General features: G+C 48.8%; 1 protein-coding gene and 1 pseudogene across 1 annotated transcript; both read left to right on the top strand.

The window, feature by feature from the left end:
- Positions 1-6490: 6490 nt before the first annotated feature.
- LOC148044821 (kunitz-type serine protease inhibitor TCI-like) lies at positions 6491-8502 on the top strand. Its single transcript, XM_087720688.1, has 3 exons — positions 6491-6575; positions 7009-7170; positions 8363-8502. Exons 1-3 carry the CDS (start codon positions 6491-6493, stop codon positions 8500-8502), a joined length of 387 nt encoding a protein of 128 aa, XP_087576814.1.
- Positions 8503-13277: 4775 nt separating this feature from the next.
- Positions 13278-15477, top strand: LOC148044820 (kunitz-type serine protease inhibitor 4-like; annotated as a pseudogene).
- The last annotated feature ends 4308 nt before the right edge of the window (positions 15478-19785 follow it).

Genomic DNA, 19785 nt, shown 5'->3' with positions numbered 1-19785 from the left:
AAGACAGAAGGAGAAATTTACAGTGACTTACAGTTATTGCAATAATGGTTGAATTTCCTACACTACTGGATCATGATCATTTGGTGTTGCCCTTCGGTTGAGTTGTGTCCTGAATGAAGCCGGGATGAAGGTAGAGAACTCTGGAGAACTGCACCCTTTCTGGGCCACAGATCACCCTCAATTTTTCCTGAAGGGGCCAATTGTTTCATGCCACCCCATTCTTACTAAGGCCAGAGAGGAGATTCATGTCTTGCAAATGAAGGTCAGCTCCTTGGAACCATGGATGGAAACCTGTGTGTGGAGTCTCGCAAGCAGATATGAGGCTGTCCACCACAAGAGCAGTGTTGGTTCAGCTGCTCTGGTATTCTCGGGGATAAGAGTTTTTTAAGGCAGACAGGGGGACTGTAGGAGAGGACCAAGCAGAGCTGGAAGATGGAATTAAATGCATGATCCATGTAGAATCATTGCATTCCCAAAGTCCAGCACTCCTTCAATTTAGTCGAACCTTATCAAGCACCAACTTAGTGCTGACTGTTAGTTGACTAGATTCTTGTGTATAGGCTATAATAATAAAATCTCTGTGCGCCAATTCAACAGATTTAAGTGGCATAATAGCAGCGTTCCAGTATCTCAGGGGCTGCCACAAAGAGGAGGGCTCCATCTATTCTCCAGAGCACCTGAAGGCAGGACTAGAAGTGATGGATGGAAACTAGTTGAGGAGAGAAACAACATGGAACTAAGGAGGAATTTCCTGACAAAGCAGTTAAGATCGATGCTTTGGGGTTTAAAATATCAAAGATTCTCTGACAGGGGAAGACATCCCAAAGAAACAAGGGAAGGCTTCATTTCACCTGGTTGCAGATGTGGGCAGACTGGGAAGTCTCCCTACAGATGGCCTGAAGGTCTTCCCTCACCTGTTGGGTTCATCTTTCCCTTGGGCCTCTTAGCAGGAGAAGGTCTTGAGGTTCACATCCTACATTCTTGGTTGAAAAAACAAGTTGGACATTAACCTTTAACTATTTGCACTCATTCCATAAGCACATTCCTTGAGTATTGTCTACCTGGTGCATTTTGTACCTGCTTGAAGTACAAACCTGTTTGCTGAGAAATTAAAAAGGCAAGGAGTGTGTGTTGTTGTCATGCTGTTGACTACCGGGAAGAGTGACCAATAAGCGGAGGCAACTGGAGGGGTGGTGGTGGTCCAGCTTTGGTAAACATATTGGGGATTTTGCCCACCCAAAACACATACATTTCCTTTGGGGGCAGAAGAAAGAACATATTGGCTCTAGATGGACAGTGGAATGTCCCATAGATAAATTAGAAAGAGGACTGTTCTTGAATGGCTGCGAGAGAGGAACTGGGAAAAGGTTTTCCTCTTGTCATTTCACCAAGATGTTTATTTTGCCATGACGGAAAATAACGCATTAGCTGAAGACACCGGAGAGTTTTCAAGGATAACCTCATGTTAGCAGAATTACAGAGATTTCCAGTCAGAAGATGACCAGAGCATGAGTGAAACTCTTCAGTGCCTCCTGCTCCAGGTGAGATGGCCTTAGATAAAAAAGTTGGACCTCAAGGGTCAAGTGGGTCTGCTGTTAATGTACCTGCCTCCCAACAGCGTTGCAGCAGCCCTCCCTTCGCTCCTCAAGTCAGTAGCTGAGCTGGCAATTGAGTTTCCCAGGCTTATGGTTCTGGGGGATTTCAATTTGCCTTCGCTCGGTGAACACTCTGATGGAGCGCAGGAGTTCATGGCTTCCATGACAGCCATGGGCTTGACCCAAGTAATTCGGGGCTCGACTCACTCGGCGGGTCACATGCTCGACCTCGTATTCCTCTCGGAGCAGTGGAGTTGTGACCTTGGTCTGAGGGGTAGTGAGACCTTACCCCTGTCATGGTCGGACCACTACCTACTGAGGCTTGACTTTCGGAGACCAAACCCCCACTGTAGGGAGGAGGAACCGATTAGGTGGTTCCACCCCAGGCGACTTATGGACCCTTTGGGCTTTCAGACGGAGCTTGGTGTTGTTCCTGATACCCTCGCCCGCAGTCCGGCGGAGACTCTGGTTGCTGCTTGGAATTCAGCAATGATTTCAGCAAAAATCCTACAATGTCTATAAAGATTCTCAGTCATCCAGGTTGTCCAAAGGAAGTCAGAGACAAAGTCAGGGGGCTGAAGAAGCTTCTTGGATGAGAAGCGAAATGTCTTAAAAGAAAAAAAAAACAAGGAAGTCCAGTTGCCTCTTGAAAAAGCCCCTTTGGGACAACTTCCCGTAATGTTTCCTAGTTTGGGTTGCGAAACGTCTGCAAGAAAACAAGCAAGTTCAGAGAGAACCAAGAACCCCTCATGTCAACTGCGAGCTGCAAAGATTCTCCTTTATTAGTACAAAAATGTCCACTCTGCTCTTCCAGAAGAGTCCAGGGGTTTTGAGCCAGGCCCTCATAGGCAAGTACCGAAGGTATGTCCAGCCAAAGAAAGAGAAGTATTATTAGGGGTGACATGGGAACAGTCTTCCAGTACTTGAGGGGCTGTCATAGAGAGGAGAAGGTCAGCCTATTCTCCAGAGCACCTGAAGGCAGGACAAGAAGCAATAGATGGAACGACATCAAGAGAGAGGAAAGAAACTTAGAACTAAGGAGAAATTCCCTAACAGTGAGAATGGCTTCCTTTCAGAAGTTGTGGGTACTCCATCACTGGAGGTTTTCAAGAAGAGATTGGACAGCCATTTGTCCAGAATAGAATAGGGTCTCCTGCTCTAGGCAGGAGATTGGACTAGAACAAGGGTTCTCAATCTTTTCTTCACCACAGATGCTCTTTAAATATCTTTTGTGGCCACGGACCCCCAAGACTAAACTCAAGATTTAAATCATAACATTTCTTCGAGCTTTCACAGACCCCCATTTGATGACCCAAAGTGGGTCTGCAGACCACAGGTTGAGATCTACTGGACTAGAAGATATCCAAGGTCCCTCCCAATCTTAACTATTCTATCTTCTACAACCCTATTAGGAACCAGAGTTGATGCTATCCAACTGAGGCTTTCACAGTGGCGAAACTGCCGACCACTATGGAATATGATTATAGCCCTGTCTCGTTTGCATGTATGTTGATGTCTAGAGCAGGGGTCTCCAACCTTGGCAACCTTAAGACTTGTGGACTTTAACTTCCAGAATTCCTCAGCCAGTGAAGCTGAGTTGAAGTCCGCAAGTCATAAAGTTGCCAAGGTTGGAGACCCTTGATCTTGTTGACCCAAAGTGGAAGGAGTTGCTAACACTGCAACTTGAACATTCGGCCTAATGAAAGATGATCCAGTTCTAAGAACTCCAGGATTCTCCAGTACTTTGGGTTTTCTGCGTAAGCCGCTCAGAGTCACGTATATGAGATGAGAGGCTCTGGCTACAAATTTATGGAAAAAGTAGATGGTACAAGATAGTTAGTACCTGATTCGTCAGTAGTATTAGTGAGAAGGATCTGAGTGTTTTGGTAGACCATTAATTAATTAATTAATTATGAGCCAACAATGGGCAGCATTTGCCAAAGCCAACGCAATCTTGAGATGCCTGAACCACAGTCACAATGCGAAGGTCACTGTTGTGTTCCCCGCAGCTATCCATGGTTGGGAAACTTGGTCCTTAAAATATCAAGACAGGAAGAAAATCGACTCATTTGAGTTGTGGTGCTGGAGAAGGCGCATGCGTATTCCTTGGACAGTAGAGCAACAAGTAAGCATGGAAGCGCATAACTCCATACTTGTCACTGGAAGGGAAATCATTCAACTGCGTCTCACTCATTTTGACCAAGTCGTGCAGTGGAATTCACTGGAGGAAGGAACCTGGCCACCAAAGAACTTGGGGTCTAGATACCATCAAAGCTGACACCAGCTGGAGCAGAAAATGACTCAAAGATTAGGATAAGAGCAAGATCAGAAGGTATGGAGAGACCACCTGGCCTAGAGAATCACAAAGAGTCAGACATGAATGAAAGGATATCATCATCGTCATCGTCGTCATCATCATCATCATCATCATCATCATCATCATCATCATCATCATCATCATCACGAACATTTTCCTCTTGGCTCCATTGCTGGGGCCACCTCTGGGATCCTGTGTCCAGCTCTGGTCATCCCAACACAAGTGGGATGCAATGGGCCTGGGAAGAGGGCAGTGAAGAGTCACGGGCTTGCTGCTAATCTTTAAACATAGAATAATAGAATAGCAAGGGATTTTGGAGATCTTCTAGTCCAACCCCCTGCTCTAGCAGGAGACCCCCTACCATTGCAGACAAGTGACTGTCCAGTCTCTTCTTGAAAACCTCCAGTGATGGAGCTCCCATAACTTCTGAAGGCATCTTCTGTTCCAGGGGTTAATTGTCCTCACTGTTAGGAACTTAGTTCCAGGCTGGTTCTCTCCTTCTAAATCTGTTTACATCCTCCATCGCCCAGGAATGTCAGATGTATGTGACCATATCCACATGTACAGAATTCAGGGCAACTGCTATGCGAGGCTATGCTAATTATATTACCTTGTGGGCTATGAATTCTCAAATAATTTGACCCAGTTCACACACTGTTTAATGGAGGTGAAAGGTATTACAAGTAAGATCAATAAAACGTGGTGGGGGAAACCCTCCAGTGACGGAACGCCACAACCTCTGAAGGAGAGCAGTTCCACTGGCTCATTGCCCTCGCTGTTAGGAAGTTTCTCCTTAATTCCAGGTTGATTCTCTCCTTGATTAGTTTCCATCCGTTGCTTCGCATCCGGTCTTCTTTGGTGCTTTGGAGAACAGGTTGCCCCCCCATCTCCATTGACCCAGCCTCAGGCTGTGACACTTACCTGTGGGGGGGGTTAATGAGTTGGGGTGTTTTCCAGGCCCCTGGAGGAGGAGCTCAGCTGAGAGAAGAAGAATCCAAGACCCCAGCTGGAAGGGTCACAAATGCTCCCTTCACCACATCTTCCTTTCCAACGTCCCATGAAGAGGGCTGATGTCAGCCTCTGCTTTGCTGCTGCTTCGGCTGCCATTGAAACGGGGAGGGGGGGGCATGGTATTTGGGAGGGGAATCATGATGTGCTAGAGGAAGATTCTAGACGCTGACCTGACCATCTCATTGCGCATGTGGAGGAAGGGAGTTTCCCTCCAAGGTTAACTGTCCAGCATTCCATCCTGGTGATGACTTTTGAAGTTATCTCCCACCTGACAGTTGGGTGCATTATAATTGGACGATGGACTGGGGTGCCAAGGGGAGGGGATTGAATTATACATGATATTCTTTGCTTTCGCACCTAATTAGCCAGATTCAGCTTTGCTTTGCTACTGTTCGTTTATAAAAAGAGCCGAGGTGGCGAAGTGGTTAGAGTGCAGCACTGCAGGCCACTTCAGCTGACTGTTATCTGCAGTTCGGCTGTTCAAATCTCACCGGCTCAAGGTTGACTCAGCCTTCCGTCCTTCCGAGGTGGGTGAAATGAGGACCCGGACTGTGGGGGGCGATATGCTGACTCTGTAAACCGCTTAGAGAGGGCTGAAAGCCCCATGAAGCGGTAGATAAGTCTAACTGCTATAATTAGTAAAAGTACACTTGATTTCAAACAAATGGAGTTGAGTGGTTTCTTTCCTGATTACTAAATGAAGTCGCAGCTGACAGCTGATTCCGGAGGAGGAGGAGGAGGAGGAGGAGAAGTCAGGTGCTGCAACACCTCTATAGTAATTTACTCACATGTTCTGTGCAAGAAGGGGCCATGAACAGGAGATGAACCGTTTGCCCAGAGGTTGAGCAAACTGGGCATTGCAGCACATCTTGAGGAATCTGCCCTGCAAACGCTTCAGTTTCCTCATTCTGCCAAGAATAAACAATTTGGAAGGGCCCTTGGAGGTCTTCTAGTCCAACCCTCTGCCCAAAGGAGGAGACCCTCTACCATTCCAGGCAAATGGCTGCCCAGTCTCTTCTTGAAACCTCCAGTGATGGAGCTCCCATAACTTCTGAAGGCGTCTTCTGTTCCAGGGGTTCATTGTCCTCACTGTCAGGACGTTTCTCCTTCTTTCCAAGTTCTTTCTCTCCTTGTAAATCTATGTTTACATCCTCTATGGCCCAGGAATGTCAAGAGGGTCCGATTCTGGGATTAAAGGATTGGGGAGGGGGCAGCCCTGACAAGAAGTGACATCATTCCCCCAGCCGTTCAGCCCCCATATTCCACCCTCCACCATGGACACAACACACACACACCGAACTCCTTAACACTGTTGCAGCTCTGGAAAGGCGAGTTTTGCTTGACCAGAGAAATGACCCATTGAGATCAACAGGGACCTGCCTGGCCTCCTGCAAACCGTTCAGCCAATCCAACCCCCAGATTCCCCACCTCTTGTTCCACCGTCTTGTGAAAGAGGGAAGAATTTCTGTTCTCAGTGCATTACGTCCTCCTGCTTCCTGGATGTGAAATTCCCAGCGGGGAGAATAAATAGAGCCAGCAGCCCGAGTGTGAGGCAGAGGGATTCAGCATGTCTTCTGGAGGTCTTCTTCTCCTGCTGGGACTCCTCACCCTCTGGGCAGAGCTGACCCCCATCTCTGGCCAGGGCCGGCCAGGTAGAGTTTTCTGAATGATCTTGAGACCCTTGGCAGGGAGGGGCTGAAGTGGTCAGAGTTCTCCCCCAGGGAAGGGAAACCCCAGTCTGGAACCTCTGGCTTGGTGGGGCTTCTTCTGGGGAGGTTCTGGAGAGGGTGGTTGGGGGTCAGCTAAACAGGAGACAGAAATGGGAGGGGACCCCAAGAAAGAGAGATGCAGTTTTAGGAGAAGTGTTTATTCAAGACAGCTGCAGAATCAGGAATTTAAGCCACAGGAACAATCCAGTCCATCCATCGGATCCAATCCCCAGAGCAGGAAACCAAATGAAAGCATCTTAAAAGGCCCCTGATTGCTTCCACTCTGAGCATGCTAGGAGAGCCCCAGGTTGGGGAAATATGTTGCAGGTCTTTGTGGTACCTAATGAAATAACACCTTCCCTTCCATTTGTCACAGATTTTTGTCATCTTCCTGCTGTCACCGGACCATGTAAAGCCTATAGGCCTAGCTTCTACTACAACTCAACTTTCAATAACTGCCAGGAGTTTATTTACGGTGGATGCGGGGGCAATGCCAACAATTTTAAGACCAGAGATGAATGCCACTACACCTGTGTTGGTAAGTAGGGAAGGAGTTGTTGGGTGACCCCTTGATAGAATGAGAACTGCTAACTCCTAAAATTAAGCATAGGGTGGCTTCATGTAATATCCTGGTTCTCACAACAGGCTATGATGGATTCCGTAGAAGGGAATCTTTGTCATTCAGGTTGAACTGTGGGGTCCTTGGTGCTGTCTGAGCTGGGTGGTTTTCTTGCACACCGTTTTATGACCCAAATACACTGCTAGAAGGGAGTGGAGTTTGCAGGGAGGAGGAGGAGGAGGAGGAGGAGGAGGAGGAGGACAAGGAGACAAGGAGGAGAAGGAAGAAGAAGAAGAGGAGGACAAGGAAGAGGAGGAGTGTGGGATCCGTGGTACTCTCTGAACCTAGTTGTTTTCTTGCAAATGTTTCACTATCCAATTGGGTAACACCAACAGTGCAACTGAGTGTGTCATTTTCTCCCTGCCAGTGTGGCTGAGGGTTTTCTCTTTGGTAGCTCCATATGGAGAATAATATTTTCTACTTGGTTCTTTGTCCTTGTTATCTGGATGTTGGCTTGAACCTCAGTCCATGTTCATGGCTTTGTTTTAACAGAATAAGAGAGTTGGAAGGGACTTTGAAGGTCTTCTAGTCCAGCCCCTTTCTCAAGCAGGAGACCCTATATCATTTCAGACACGTGGCTGTCCAGCCTCTTCTTAAAAACCTCCCATGATGGAGCATTTACAACTTCTGGAGGCAAGCGGTTCCACTGGCTAATTGTCCTCTCTCTTAGAAGGTTTCTCCTCAATTCAGGCTGATTCTCTCCTTGGGGACCTTCAAACAATGGGCATAAACCAACCAAGGAGAGAAGCAACCGAGGACTCAGGAGGAATTCCCATCCTCTGGGGGGAAGGAGGTGGGAGGTAGAGTCGTGCTCCAGCCAGCCTCTCTCATCCTGGATGGACGGAGATGTTTTGGCTGCCGAACGGACCAGAGATGGGACCTCCTTTGCTCTGGGATTCTAATTCAAGAGGAAATCTCCCAGTGGAATGGTGTGTGTGAAAGACTTTGGGAGACCGGGCGAGGAGATGCTTCCAAAGGAACCGTCAGATAAGAGATGGCGTAGCCCACAGCTGCATGAGAGGAGGGGAGAAGGGAAGGGAAGGGAGGGGCAGGAGTGGGGAGAGGAAAAGGCATAGTCTGACCCTCGGCCTTGGGATCTTCTCTTTTGCAGAAAAGCCCGGGGTGTGTCCCACGGCCCCTCCAGACACCGTGACCATTTGTGTCGTAAGGTGTGGAAGCGACTGGGAGTGCGAGGGGAAACAGAAGTGTTGCCCTTATGCTTGCCTGGTTGACTGCATGGGTCCTGTCTAAGGTAAGAGCACGGAGTCCTTATACCTCTCTGTAGGGATTCAGAGACCCCAGAATGGACCTTGGATGAGCCAAGCCCCAAATAGGATGTTGAGGAAAGGAGAAGGTCTTCTCTTGAGAACATCAAGGTCCCTGTCCTTCTGAGGGGGGACTCTGTGGAGGACAGAAGGACAGACAGAGGGGGTAGAGGAAGAGGGGAAGTTCTCTCTCAGCTGAGCTTTAAGTGGGGGTCCGATTCTGGGATTAAAGGATTGGGGAGGGGGTCTCTGTGAGAGCAGATGAGGCGGAATGGTTGCTTTCGTGGTGTGGAGACCATAACTTGGTCCTTAACCCCAATAAGACCAAGGAGCGTTTATAGTGGACCATAGAAGGAGTAGATCAGACATGGAGGCCAAGTGGAGCGAGGGGCCAGTTCTACGTCTCTGGGTGTTGTCAGGAAAGAGGAGCTGACCTCTCAGGGCAGCCCTGGTCAAAAGGGCCCAGCAGAGATGGGGCGACCTCAGATTTCTCAGGAAACAACAACGGAAGGGAAAACTGCCGGTGACCTTCTACTGCTGCACCAGGGAGAGTACTTGAACTCACTGCGCCTGGGTCTGGTTTGCCAGTTGCACAGGGGCAGAAAGGACAGCGCTCCAGAGGGTCATGGGTGCCCCCTCCCCTCCTTGGAAGAGCCTGATAGCCCCCGCTGCCTTAAAAAAGTCCGAAACCTTCTCAAAGGTCCATCTCATCCTGGGCTCCCTTTCCCTTAACTGGGACCATCTGGCAGACGCTGCGGGGCATTAAAAACGAGGGCAAAGAGGCTGAGAAAGAGCTTCTCTCCCAGGGCAGGAACCACATTGAATTCTGGGGTGTGGTGCAAGATCAGGTTTTCAATTTCAGTGATATAGAAAGTAAAGATGTATGTTTGTGTTTTTATAGTTATAGTGTACGCTGAAGAGGGCATTTAATTTTGTTCTACCACGTGCAAAGACAATAAAGCAAAGTAAACTAATATGAAGTCCATACAATGACGGTCCATCATCCTTTAACGGAGGCTCTGGCCCATTGCGAGTCCCTGGGAAGAGGGAGGTTCCTCTAGCAGCATCAGGGCAGCCAGAGGTTGGGAGAAGAAGGCTCCGTGAGGCAGGGCTCCGGTCCCTCCTGGGTGCCACAGGTTGGCATCGTTTCAGCGAATGGAGCCAGGCCCCTGCTCAAAGCAGGTGGGGTGGGCAGGTGGGCCGATAGGGGCCATGAGCTATTCCACGTAGAGCTTCAAAGGTTTACCTTTCATTGTACTCTGAATGGGGCCACTGCAGCCCTAAGAGTAGTGGAGGCTTATGGGCATCGTAAGAGCACCTGTCCTCGCCTTCTGGAGCAGTTCCTAGGGCATACCCACGTAGAGTGGATGGCAATAGTCCACCAGGAAGACATTAAGACATGAGCAAGGTCTCCTGATGTAGGGAAGGACAGCTGGTGGAACAGAGGATGAAGTTCTTCCTACCTAGTAGGTAACCCCCTTTCTCTGATGGTAGCAACCTGACTGAGTCTTCCTTCTCCTCCTCCTCCTCCTCCTCCTCCTCCTCCTCCTCCTCCTCCTCCCCTCCTCCTCCTCCTCTAATCTTTCTGGAATACTGACCCCCACTTGAATGCTTTTGGAATGGGGACATTTGATAGAAAGAGACACAGGAGCAAAAGACTCCACCCATTTTGTCCACTGTGCAGATCTACAGCTACCTGGCTGTAGACTATCACAGGTTTACACTCAGGTATCACGAACATTTATGGCTTGATCATGCAATTCCTTATTTCGGACTGTCAGAGAAGATCTCTACTTCAATCAAGGATGGTCCTTATTATTTAGTAGCCCCGTATCTCTTGTGGTGGCCACCTTCCCTCCCACTTGCCTTCTACTTTCTTCTCCAGAAAGCCCTTCCTTTCCCCTGGAAGGGTGGACATCCAATTAAAATTGAGTGCAAAAGGATTTTTGAGAGAGAAGAAATGCAGACCCCACCCACTGTTATCCAGCTCACCTGCACAGATGAACAGCCCTCGGGCTCTGCACTGGTGACACTTAGGGGACTTAAAGGCCAATGGCTTGGTCGGGTGAGCCTCCTACAAACTCCAGCACTCAGAGAGGTCCTCCAGGCCTGTCACTGATGAACCTTTTGAATTCCACGTTGTTGTAAGATTAGGCAGCGCAAGGCTTGGGGCCTCCTGGTTGTAAGATTTAAGCAGAGTGTAAAAATAGATCTGAGCAGAAACCCCCTAACGGATTCTCTTTCTACAGGTTCCCGTCAGATTCACCATTCGACTTTTCCAAATTGTGTCTGGTGCCTCAACTTGGACCAAAGGTCGACCAGGCGCATGGGGACCCTTCCCTCAAATACACGGTGGACCTATTCTTCTTTCCTCAAAATAAAGGCATTGGGCCCCTACTTCCCGCTGAGTCTTGTTTTTTTTCTGTCCCTTCAAGGATCTCCCCCTCCCACTTATGCACGTCCTCCCCGTGTCTGAGGATGATGGGCTGGTCAAATGAGGGATCTCTGAAAGGGTGGGGATTCTGGAATGTTCTGTGTGTCATTCTTCCGACTAACGGACCCAACAAAAGCAGCCAATTTCAGGAATTTTAATATTCTCAAAAGCAAAACTCTATTGAGTTCATCATTTTGGCACTGAAGAAACAAAACCATCTCCCGTGCAACCTTGCATAACTAAACATGAGTTTCATCCCTTCCTCCCATGGAATGGGTCACACTGTCCAGTTAGGAACCAAGCTGTTGTTTTGATAACAGTTCCCTTCTTGGCAGATACCTGCAGCCGTGTCCTTGGCTCCCACAGTTGAAGTTCGTAGCCTCCACATTCCCTCCCACCCTCCCCTCCCCACAGTTCTTTGGCGATTTGAAAAGCAACAATGGTCACAAGAACCTTAAGCGTTTTTCAATCTTGCCACCGTGCTTTGGTCTGCAGCCCAGCCTCCATGAAGGGAGTCAGGGATAGAGTTGACTCACGCCAGCCAACTCACCGTGGACAACTTGCCACAGGACAATTCATTGCCGACGGGCCTACCTGATCTGCTGAACTGCAGCTGACAGTCAACTGAAGTAGCCTGCAGTGCTGCATTTAATCACTGTGCCACCATGGCTCATATAGAATATAGAATAACAGAGTTGGAAGAGACCTTGCAGATCTTCCAGTCGAACCTTTGGTTGATCTTCTCTGCACTCGTTCTAGAATCTCAACATCTTTTTTTACACCATGACAACCAAAACTGAGTGCAGGATTCCAAGTGTGGCCTTTACCAAGGCCTTATAAAGTGGTATTAACCCTTCACGTGACCTTGATTCTATCCCTCTGTTGATGCAGCCTAGAACTGTGTTGGCTTTTTTGGCAGCTGCTGCACATGGCTGGCTCCTGTTTAAATGATATGAGTCAAACTAGGAAGAGGTAGACTTCCTTAATGAGGTTCAGAATCCTGGCTTGAGCAGATGTATGGTGACACCAGAATCAGAATAGAGGAGGAAGGGTCCTCGGAGGTCTTCTAGTCCAACTTACTGCTCAAGCAGGAGACTCTCTACCATTGCAGACAAGTGACTGTCCAGTCTCTTCTTGAAAACCTCCAGTGATGGAGCTCCCATAACTTCTGAAGGCGTCTTCTGTTCCAGGGGTTAATTGTCCTCACGGTTAGGAAGTTTCTCCTTAATTCCAGCTTGCTTCTGTCCTTCGCATCCTGTCTTCTGGTGCTTTGGAGAACAGGTTGCCCCCCCCCATCTCCATTGGCCCAGCCTCAGGCTGTGACACTTACCTGTGGGAGGGGTTAATGAGTTGGGGTATTTTCCAGTCCCCTGGAGGTGGAGCTCAGCTAAGAGAAGAAGAATCCAAGACCCCAGCTGGAAGGGTCACAATGCTCCCTTCGCCACATCTTCGTTTCCAACGTCCCATGACAGGGCTGATTCCTGAGGAGGAGGAGGAGGAGGAGGAGGAGGAGTCAGGTGCTGCAACACCTCTATAGTAATTTACTCACATGTTCTGTGCAAGAAGGGGCCATGAACAGGAGATGAACCGTTTGCCCAGAGGTTGAGCAAACTGGGCATTGCAGCACATCTTGAGGAATCTGCCCTGCAAACGCTTCAGTTTCCTCATTCTGCCAAGAATAAAGAATTTGGAAGGGCCCTTGGAGGTCTTCTAGTCCAACCCTCTGCCCAAAGGAGGAGACCCTCTACCATTCCAGGCAAATAGCCATCCAATCTTTTCTTGAAAACTTCCAGTGATGGAGCACCCACAACTTCATGGGGGAAGCTGTTCCACTGGTTCATTGTCCTCATTTCAGGAAGTTTCTTCTTAGTTCCAAGTTCTTTCTCTCCTTGTAAATCTATGTTTACGTCCTCCATGACCCAGGAATGTCAAGAGGGTCCGATTCTGGGATTAAAGGATTGGGGAGGGGGCAGCCCTGACAAGAAGTGACGTCATTCCCCCAGCTGTCCAGCCCCCATATTCCACCCTCCATCATGGACACAACACACACACACACTGAACTCCTTAACACTGTTGCAGCTCTGGAAAGGGGAGTTTTGCTTGACCAGAGAAATGACCCATTGAGATCAACAGGGCCCAGCCTGGCCTCCTGCAAACTGTTCAGCCAATCCAACCCCCAAATTCCCCACCTCTTGTTCCACCATCTTGTGAAAGAGGGAAGAATTTCTGTTCTTACTGCATTACGTCCTCCTGCTTCCTGGATGTGAAATTCCCAGTGGGGAGACTATTTAATGCACGGAGCCCAAGTGTGGGACAGAGAGCTTCACCATGTCTTCTGGAGGTCTTCTTCTCCTGCTGGGACTCCTCACCCTCTGGGCAGAGCTGACCCCCATCTCCGGCCAGGGCCGGCCAGGTAGGACTTTCTGAATGATCTTGAGACCCTTGGCAGGGAGGGGCTGCAAAGGGAAACCAGAGACCCCCAGTCTGGAACCTCTGGCTTGGTGGGCTTCTTCTGGGAGGTTCTGGAGAGGGGGGTTGGGGGTCAGCTGAACAGGAGACAGAAATGGGAGGGGACCCCAGGAAAAGAGAGATGCAGTTTTAGGGGAAGTCTGAGCTCTCTTTAATCAAGGCAGCTGCAGAATCAGGAATTTTTAGCCACAGGAACAATCCAGTCCATCCATTGGATCCAATCCCCAGAGCAGGAAACCAAATTAAAATGTCCCAAATGGCTCCTGACTGCTTCCACTCTGAACATGCTAGGAGGGCCCCAGGTTGGGGAAATATGTTGAAGGTGTTTGTGGTACCCAATGAAATAACACCTTCCCTTCCATTTGTCACAGAGTTGTGTTATCTTCCTGCTGACAGCGGAATATGTCTAGCTTATATGCCTCACTTCTACTACAACTCGACTTTCAATAACTGCCAGGTGTTTATTTACGGTGGATGCCGGGGCAATGCTAACAGGTTTGGGACCAGAGATGAATGCCACTACACCTGTGTTGGTGAGTAGGGAAGGAGTTGTTGGGTGACCCCTTGATAGAATGAGAACTGCTAACTCCTAAAATTAAGCATAGGGTGGCTTCATGTAATATCCTGGTTCTCACAACAGGCTATTGATGGATTCCGTAGAAGGGAATGTTTGTCATTCAGGTTGAACTGTGGGGTCCTTGGTGCTCTCTGAGCTGAGTGGTTTTCTTGCACACCGTTTTATGACCCAAATACACTGCTAGAATGGAGTGGAGTTTGTAGGGAGGAGGAGGGGGGGAGGAGGAAGAAGAGGAAGGGGGACAAGAAGGAGGAGGAGGAAGAAGAAGAAGAGGAGGACAAGGAGGAGGAGGTGTGTGGGGATCCGTGGTTCTCTGTGAGCCTAGTTGTTTTCTTGCAAATGTTTCAATATCCAATTGGGTAACACCAACAGTGCAACTGAGTGTGTGGTTTCCTCCCTGCCTGTGTGGCTGAGGGTTTTCTCCTTGGTAGCTCCAGAAGGAGAATGTTATTTTCTACTTGGTTCTTTGTGCTTGTTATCTGGATGTTGGCTTGAACCTCAGTCCATGTTCATGGCTTTGTTTTAACAGAATAAGAGAGTTGGAAGGGACTTTGAAGGTCTTCTAGTCCAGTCCCTTTCTCAAGCAGGAGACCCCATATCATTTCAGACACGTGGCTGTCCAGCCTCTTCTTTAAAACCTCCCATGATGGTACATTTACAACTTCTGGAGGCAAGCGGTTCCACTGGCTAATTGTCCTCACTCTTAGAAGGTTTCTCCTCAATTCAGGCTGATTCTCTCCTTGGGTACCCTTCAAACAATGGGCAGAAACCAACCAAGGAGAGAAGCAACCGAGGACTCAGGAGGAATTCCCATCCTCTGGGGGGAAGGAGCTGGGAGGTAGAGTCGTGCTCCAGCCAGCCTCTCTCATCCTGGATGCACGGAGATCTTTTGGCTCCTGAACGGACCAGAGACAGGATCTTCTTTGCTCTGGGATTCTAATTCAAGAGGAAATCTCCCAGTGGAATGGGGTGTGTGAAAGACTTTGGGAGACCAGGCGAGGAGATGCTTCCAAAGGAACCGTCAGATAAGAGATGGCGTAGCCCACAGCTGCATGAGAGGAGGGGAGAAGGGAAGGGAAGGGAGGGGGCAGGATTGGGGAGAGGAAAAGGGAGGGTAGAGGAGAAGGGAAGGGAAGGAAGGGAGAGAGGGAGGGAGGAAGGGAAGAGGGGAAGAGAATAGACCTTCCCTAGTTTCTTAGGCTGCATAGGAGACAGCAGGAGATTTCTCCTTTCAGACCTGCAAGATTCTGTTAAAGTAGCTGGACAATAAAGCAGAATCAGTTTCCTGCCTGCTCTGCCTGCATAGTCTGACCCTCGGCCTTGGGATCTTCTCTTTTTTCAGAAAAGCCTGGGGAGTGTCCCACGGCCCCTCCAGGCACCATCACCCCTTGTCCCGTAATGTGTAGAAGCGACTGGGGGTGCAAGGGGAACAGAAGTGCTGCCATTATGGTTGCATGATTGACTGTATGGATCCTGTCTAAGGTAAGAGCCCTGAGCCCTTATACCTCTCTGTAGGGATTCAGAGACCCCAGAATGGACCTTGGATGAGCCAAGCCCCAAATAGGATGTTGAGGAAAGGAGAAGGTCTTCTCTTGAGAACATCAAGGTCCCTGTCCTTCTGAGGGGGGACTCTGTGGAGGACAGAAGGACAGACAGAGGGGGGAGAGAGGAAGAGAGGGAAGTTCTCTCTCAGCTGAGCTTGAAGTGAGGGTCCGATCCTGCGATTAAAGGATTGGGGAGGGGGTCTCTTTGAGAGCAGATGAGGCGGAATGGTTGCTTTCGTGGTGTGGAGACCATAACTTGGTCCTTAACCCCAATAAGACCAAGGAGCGTTTATCGTGGACCGTAGAAGGAGTAGATCAGACATGGAGGCCAAGTGGAGCGAGGGGCCAGTTCTACGTCTCTGGGTGTTGTCATGAAAGAGGAGCTGACCTAAGGCAACTCTCAGGGCAGCCCTGGTCAAAAGGGCCCAGCAGAGATGGGGCGACCTGAGATTTCTCAGGAAACAACAACGGAAGGGAAAACTGCCGGTGACCTTCTACTGCTGCACCAGGGACAGTACTTGAACTCTCTGCGCCTGGGTCTGGTTTGCCAGTTGCACAGGGGCAGAAAGGACAGCGCTCCAGAGGGTCATGGGTGCCCCCTCCCCTCCTTGCAAGGGCTTGATAGCCCCCACTGCCCTAAGAAAGTCCGAAACCTTCTCAAAGGTCCATCTCATCCTGGGCTCCGTTTCTCTTAGCTGGGACCATCTGGCAGACGGTGCAGGGCATTAAAAACGAGGGCAAAGAGGCTGAGAAAGAGCTTCTCTCCCAGGGCAGGAACCACATTGAATTCTGGGGTGTGGTGCAAGATCAGGTTTTCAATTTCAGTGATATAGAAAGTAAAGATGTATGTTTGTGTTTTTATAGTTATAGTCTACGCTGAAGAGGGCATTTAATTGTGTTCTACCACGTGCAATGGCAATAAAGCAAAGTAAACTAATATGAAGTCCATACAATGACGGCCCATCATCCTTTAACGGAGGCTCTGGCCCATTGCGAGTCCCTGGGAAGAGGGAGGTTCCTCTAGCAGCATCAGGGCAGCCAGAGGTTGGGAGAAGAGGCTCCGTGAGGCAGGGCTCCGGTCCCTCCTGGGTGCCACAGGTTGGCATCGTTTCAGCGAATGGAGCCAGGCCCCTGCTCAAAGCACGTGGGGTGGGCAGGTGGGCCGATAGGGGCCATGAGCTATTCCACGTAGAGCTTCAAAGGTTTACCTCTCATTGTACTCTGAATGGGGCCACTGCAGCCCTAAGAGTAGTGGAGGCTTATGGGCATCGTAAGAGCACCTGTCCTCGCCTTCTGGAGCAGTTCCTAGGGCAGCCCCACGTAGAGTGGATGGCAATAGTCCACCAGGAAGACATTAAGACATGAGCAAGGTCTCCTGATGTAGGGAAGGACAGCTGGTGGAACAGAGGATGAAGTTCTTCCTACCTAGTAGGTAACCCCCTTTCTCTGATGGTAGCAACCTGACTGAGTCTTCCTTCTCCTCCTCCTCCTCCTCCTCCTCCTCCTCCTCCTCCTCCTCCTCCTCCTCCTCCTCCTCTATTCTTTCTGGAATACTGACCCCCACTTGAATGCTTTTGGAATGGGGACATTTGATAGAAAGAGACGCAGGAGCAAAAGACTCCACCCATTTTGTCCACTGTGCAGATCTACAGCTACCTGGCTGTGGACTATCACAGGTTTACACTCAGGTGTCACGAATATTTATGGCTTGATCATGCAATTCCTTATTTCGGACTGTCAGAGAAGATCTCTACTTCAATCAAGGATGGTCCTTATTATTTAGTAGCGCAGTGTCTCTTGTGTTGGCCACCTTCCCCTCCCACTTGCCTTCTACTTTCTTCTCCAGAAAGCCCTTCCTTTCCCCTGGAAGGGTGGACATCCAATTAAAATTGCGGGCAAAAGGATTTTTGAGAGAGAAGAAAGGCAGACCCCACCCACTATCATCCAGCTCACCTGCACAGATGAACAGCCCTTGGGCTCTGGACTGGTGACCCTTAGGGGACATAAAGGCCAATGGCTTGGTCGGGTGAGCCTCCTACAAACTCCAGCACTCAGAGAGGTCCTCCAGGCCTGTCACTGATGGTCCAACAACCTTTTGAATTCCACGTTGTTGTAAGATTAGGCAGGGCAAGGCTTGGGGCCTCCTGGTTGTAACATTTAAGCAGAGCGTGGAAGATAAATCTGAGCAGACACCCCCTAACAGATTCTCTTTCTACAGGTTCCTGTCAGATTCACCATTCGACTTTTCCAAATTGTGTCTGGTGCCTTGACTTGGACCAAAGGCCGACCCAGGCGTCATTGGGACCCTTCCCCTCAAATACACGGTGGACCTATTCTTCTTTCCTCAAAATAAAGGCATTGGGCCCCTATTTTCCCGCTGAGTGGTGTTTTTTTCTGTCCCTTCGAAGGATCTCCCCCTCCCACTTATGCACGTCCTCCCCGTGTCTGAGGATGAGGGGCTGGTCAAATGAGGGATCTCTGAAAGGGTGGGTATTCTGGAATGTTCTTTGTGTCATTTGTCCGACTAATGGATCCAACAAAAGCAGCCACTTTCAGGAATTTTAATATTCTCAAAAGCAAAACTTTATTGAGTTCATCATTTTGGCACTGAAGAAAGCAAAACCAACTTCCGTGCAACCTTGCATAACTAAACATGAGTTTCATCCCCTCCTCCATGGAATGGGTCACACAGTCCAGTTAGGAACCCAAGCTGTTGTTTTGATAACAGTTCCCTTCTTGGCAGATACCTGCAGCCGTGTCCTTGGCCCCACAGTTGAAATTCGTAGCCTCCAGATTCCCTCCCACCCTCCCCTCCCCACAGTTCTTTGGCGATTTGAAAAGCAACAATGGTCACAAGAAGCTTAAGCGTTTTTCAATCATTTGTGGACGACTTGGTTATAACTTTAACCCAACCACAGAAATCTACCAAGGTTTGAATGAATATGATTAATCAATATGGCCAAGTATCTGGGTTTAAAATAAACCTAGGAAAAACAAAGATGCTAGTTAAAAATATGAACACTAATCAAAGGGAAGACTTAGAAAAAATAACAGGAAAATATAGTTAAAAAGGTTAAATATCTAGGAGTTTACATCTCAACCTCAAACGGGAAACTATATAAGTTTAATTATGAGCCACTATGGCACTACAGCCACTACAGGCAGGGATGAAAAATTGGGAAAAATTACAATTATCTTTGTTGGGAAGAATAGCAGCAGTGAATTTCACATCTAGGAAGCAGGAGGACATAATGCACTGAGAACAGAAATTCTTCCCTCTTTCACAGGATGGTGGAACAAGAGGTGGGGAATTTGGGGGTTGGATTGGCTGAACGGTTTGCAGGTCAGGCAAGTTGATGTCAATAGATATTTCTCTGATCAAGAAAAACTTGCCTTTCCAGAGCTGCAGCAGAGCTGGGAAACTCCGGTATTAAGGAGTTCAGGGGTGGGGGATGTCCATGGTGGAGGGTGGAATATGGGGGTTGGACACCTGGGGGGGGGAGCTTGAAGACTACCATAGCATCCCTGGGCACAGGAGGTAAAATACGAAGCCTATCTCTGTATCTTCAAATCTTCAACCCACCTAATGGCTGCTTTTCACTTTTAGTTGAGGAAAAGGGAAGTTCTCTAAATACAAATAGGTTTACTGTAAAAAAGAAAATAGAAAGAGGTGAAGAGTAGGTGATGATAATGCATTCAGTCGTCTCTGACCCTTGGCATCCTCTGGGCCAGATGGTCCCTCCAGGCCTTCCATTCTTGCCCTTCTTCTTTGTTGTAGGTCCTGGCTGGTGTCAGCTTTGAGGTGTCCAGTCACCAAGTTCTCTGATGGCCTGGTTCCCTTTTAGCAATAGCATTTGCCTTAGACTTACAGCTTCACAGAGTTTCCAGATCTCTCAAAGCAGTTTACAGAGTCAGCCTCTTGCCCCCAACAATCTGGACCCTCATTATCCTGATCACGGAAGGATGGAAGGCCGAGTCTAACTTGAGCCTGGTGAGATTCGAACTGCCAAATTGCAGGTCTTCCAGTTGAACCTTTTGTTCCTCTTCTCTGCATTCTTTCTAGAGTCTCCACATCTTTTTTACATCATGGGAACCAAAACTGGATGCAGGATTCCAAGTGTGGCCTTTTCAAGGCTTATAAAGTGATATTAACCTAAGGTGACCAGATTTTCAGATTGGTAAAGAGGGACACCTTTGACCGGGGGTGGGGGTGGGGCTTGATTAAAAATTTTACACGGAGCAACA

This window comes from Thamnophis sirtalis, unplaced genomic scaffold, assembly GCF_051295495.1.
Source record: "Thamnophis sirtalis isolate CommonGarterSnake01/CBP01778 unplaced genomic scaffold, rThaSir2_p1.2 scaffold_7, whole genome shotgun sequence".
NCBI classification, from domain to species: Eukaryota; Metazoa; Chordata; class Lepidosauria; order Squamata; family Natricidae; genus Thamnophis; species Thamnophis sirtalis.
This window is presented reverse-complemented; position numbering and strand designations above follow the sequence as displayed.

What these genes read in the sequence shown, in the direction of transcription:
- LOC148044821 (XM_087720688.1), top strand. Translation starts at nt 6,491, where the DNA reads ATGTCTTCTGGAGGTCTTCTTCTCCTGCTGGGACTCCTCACCCTCTGG. An exon ending in CTCTGGCCAGGGCCGGCCAG is followed by an intron (nt 6,576 to 7,008) that starts GTAGAGTTTTCT and finishes CATTTGTCACAG; the next exon opens with ATTTTTGTCATCTTCCTGCT. An exon ending in ATGCCACTACACCTGTGTTG is followed by an intron (nt 7,171 to 8,362) that starts GTAAGTAGGGAA and finishes TCTCTTTTGCAG; the next exon opens with AAAAGCCCGGGGTGTGTCCC.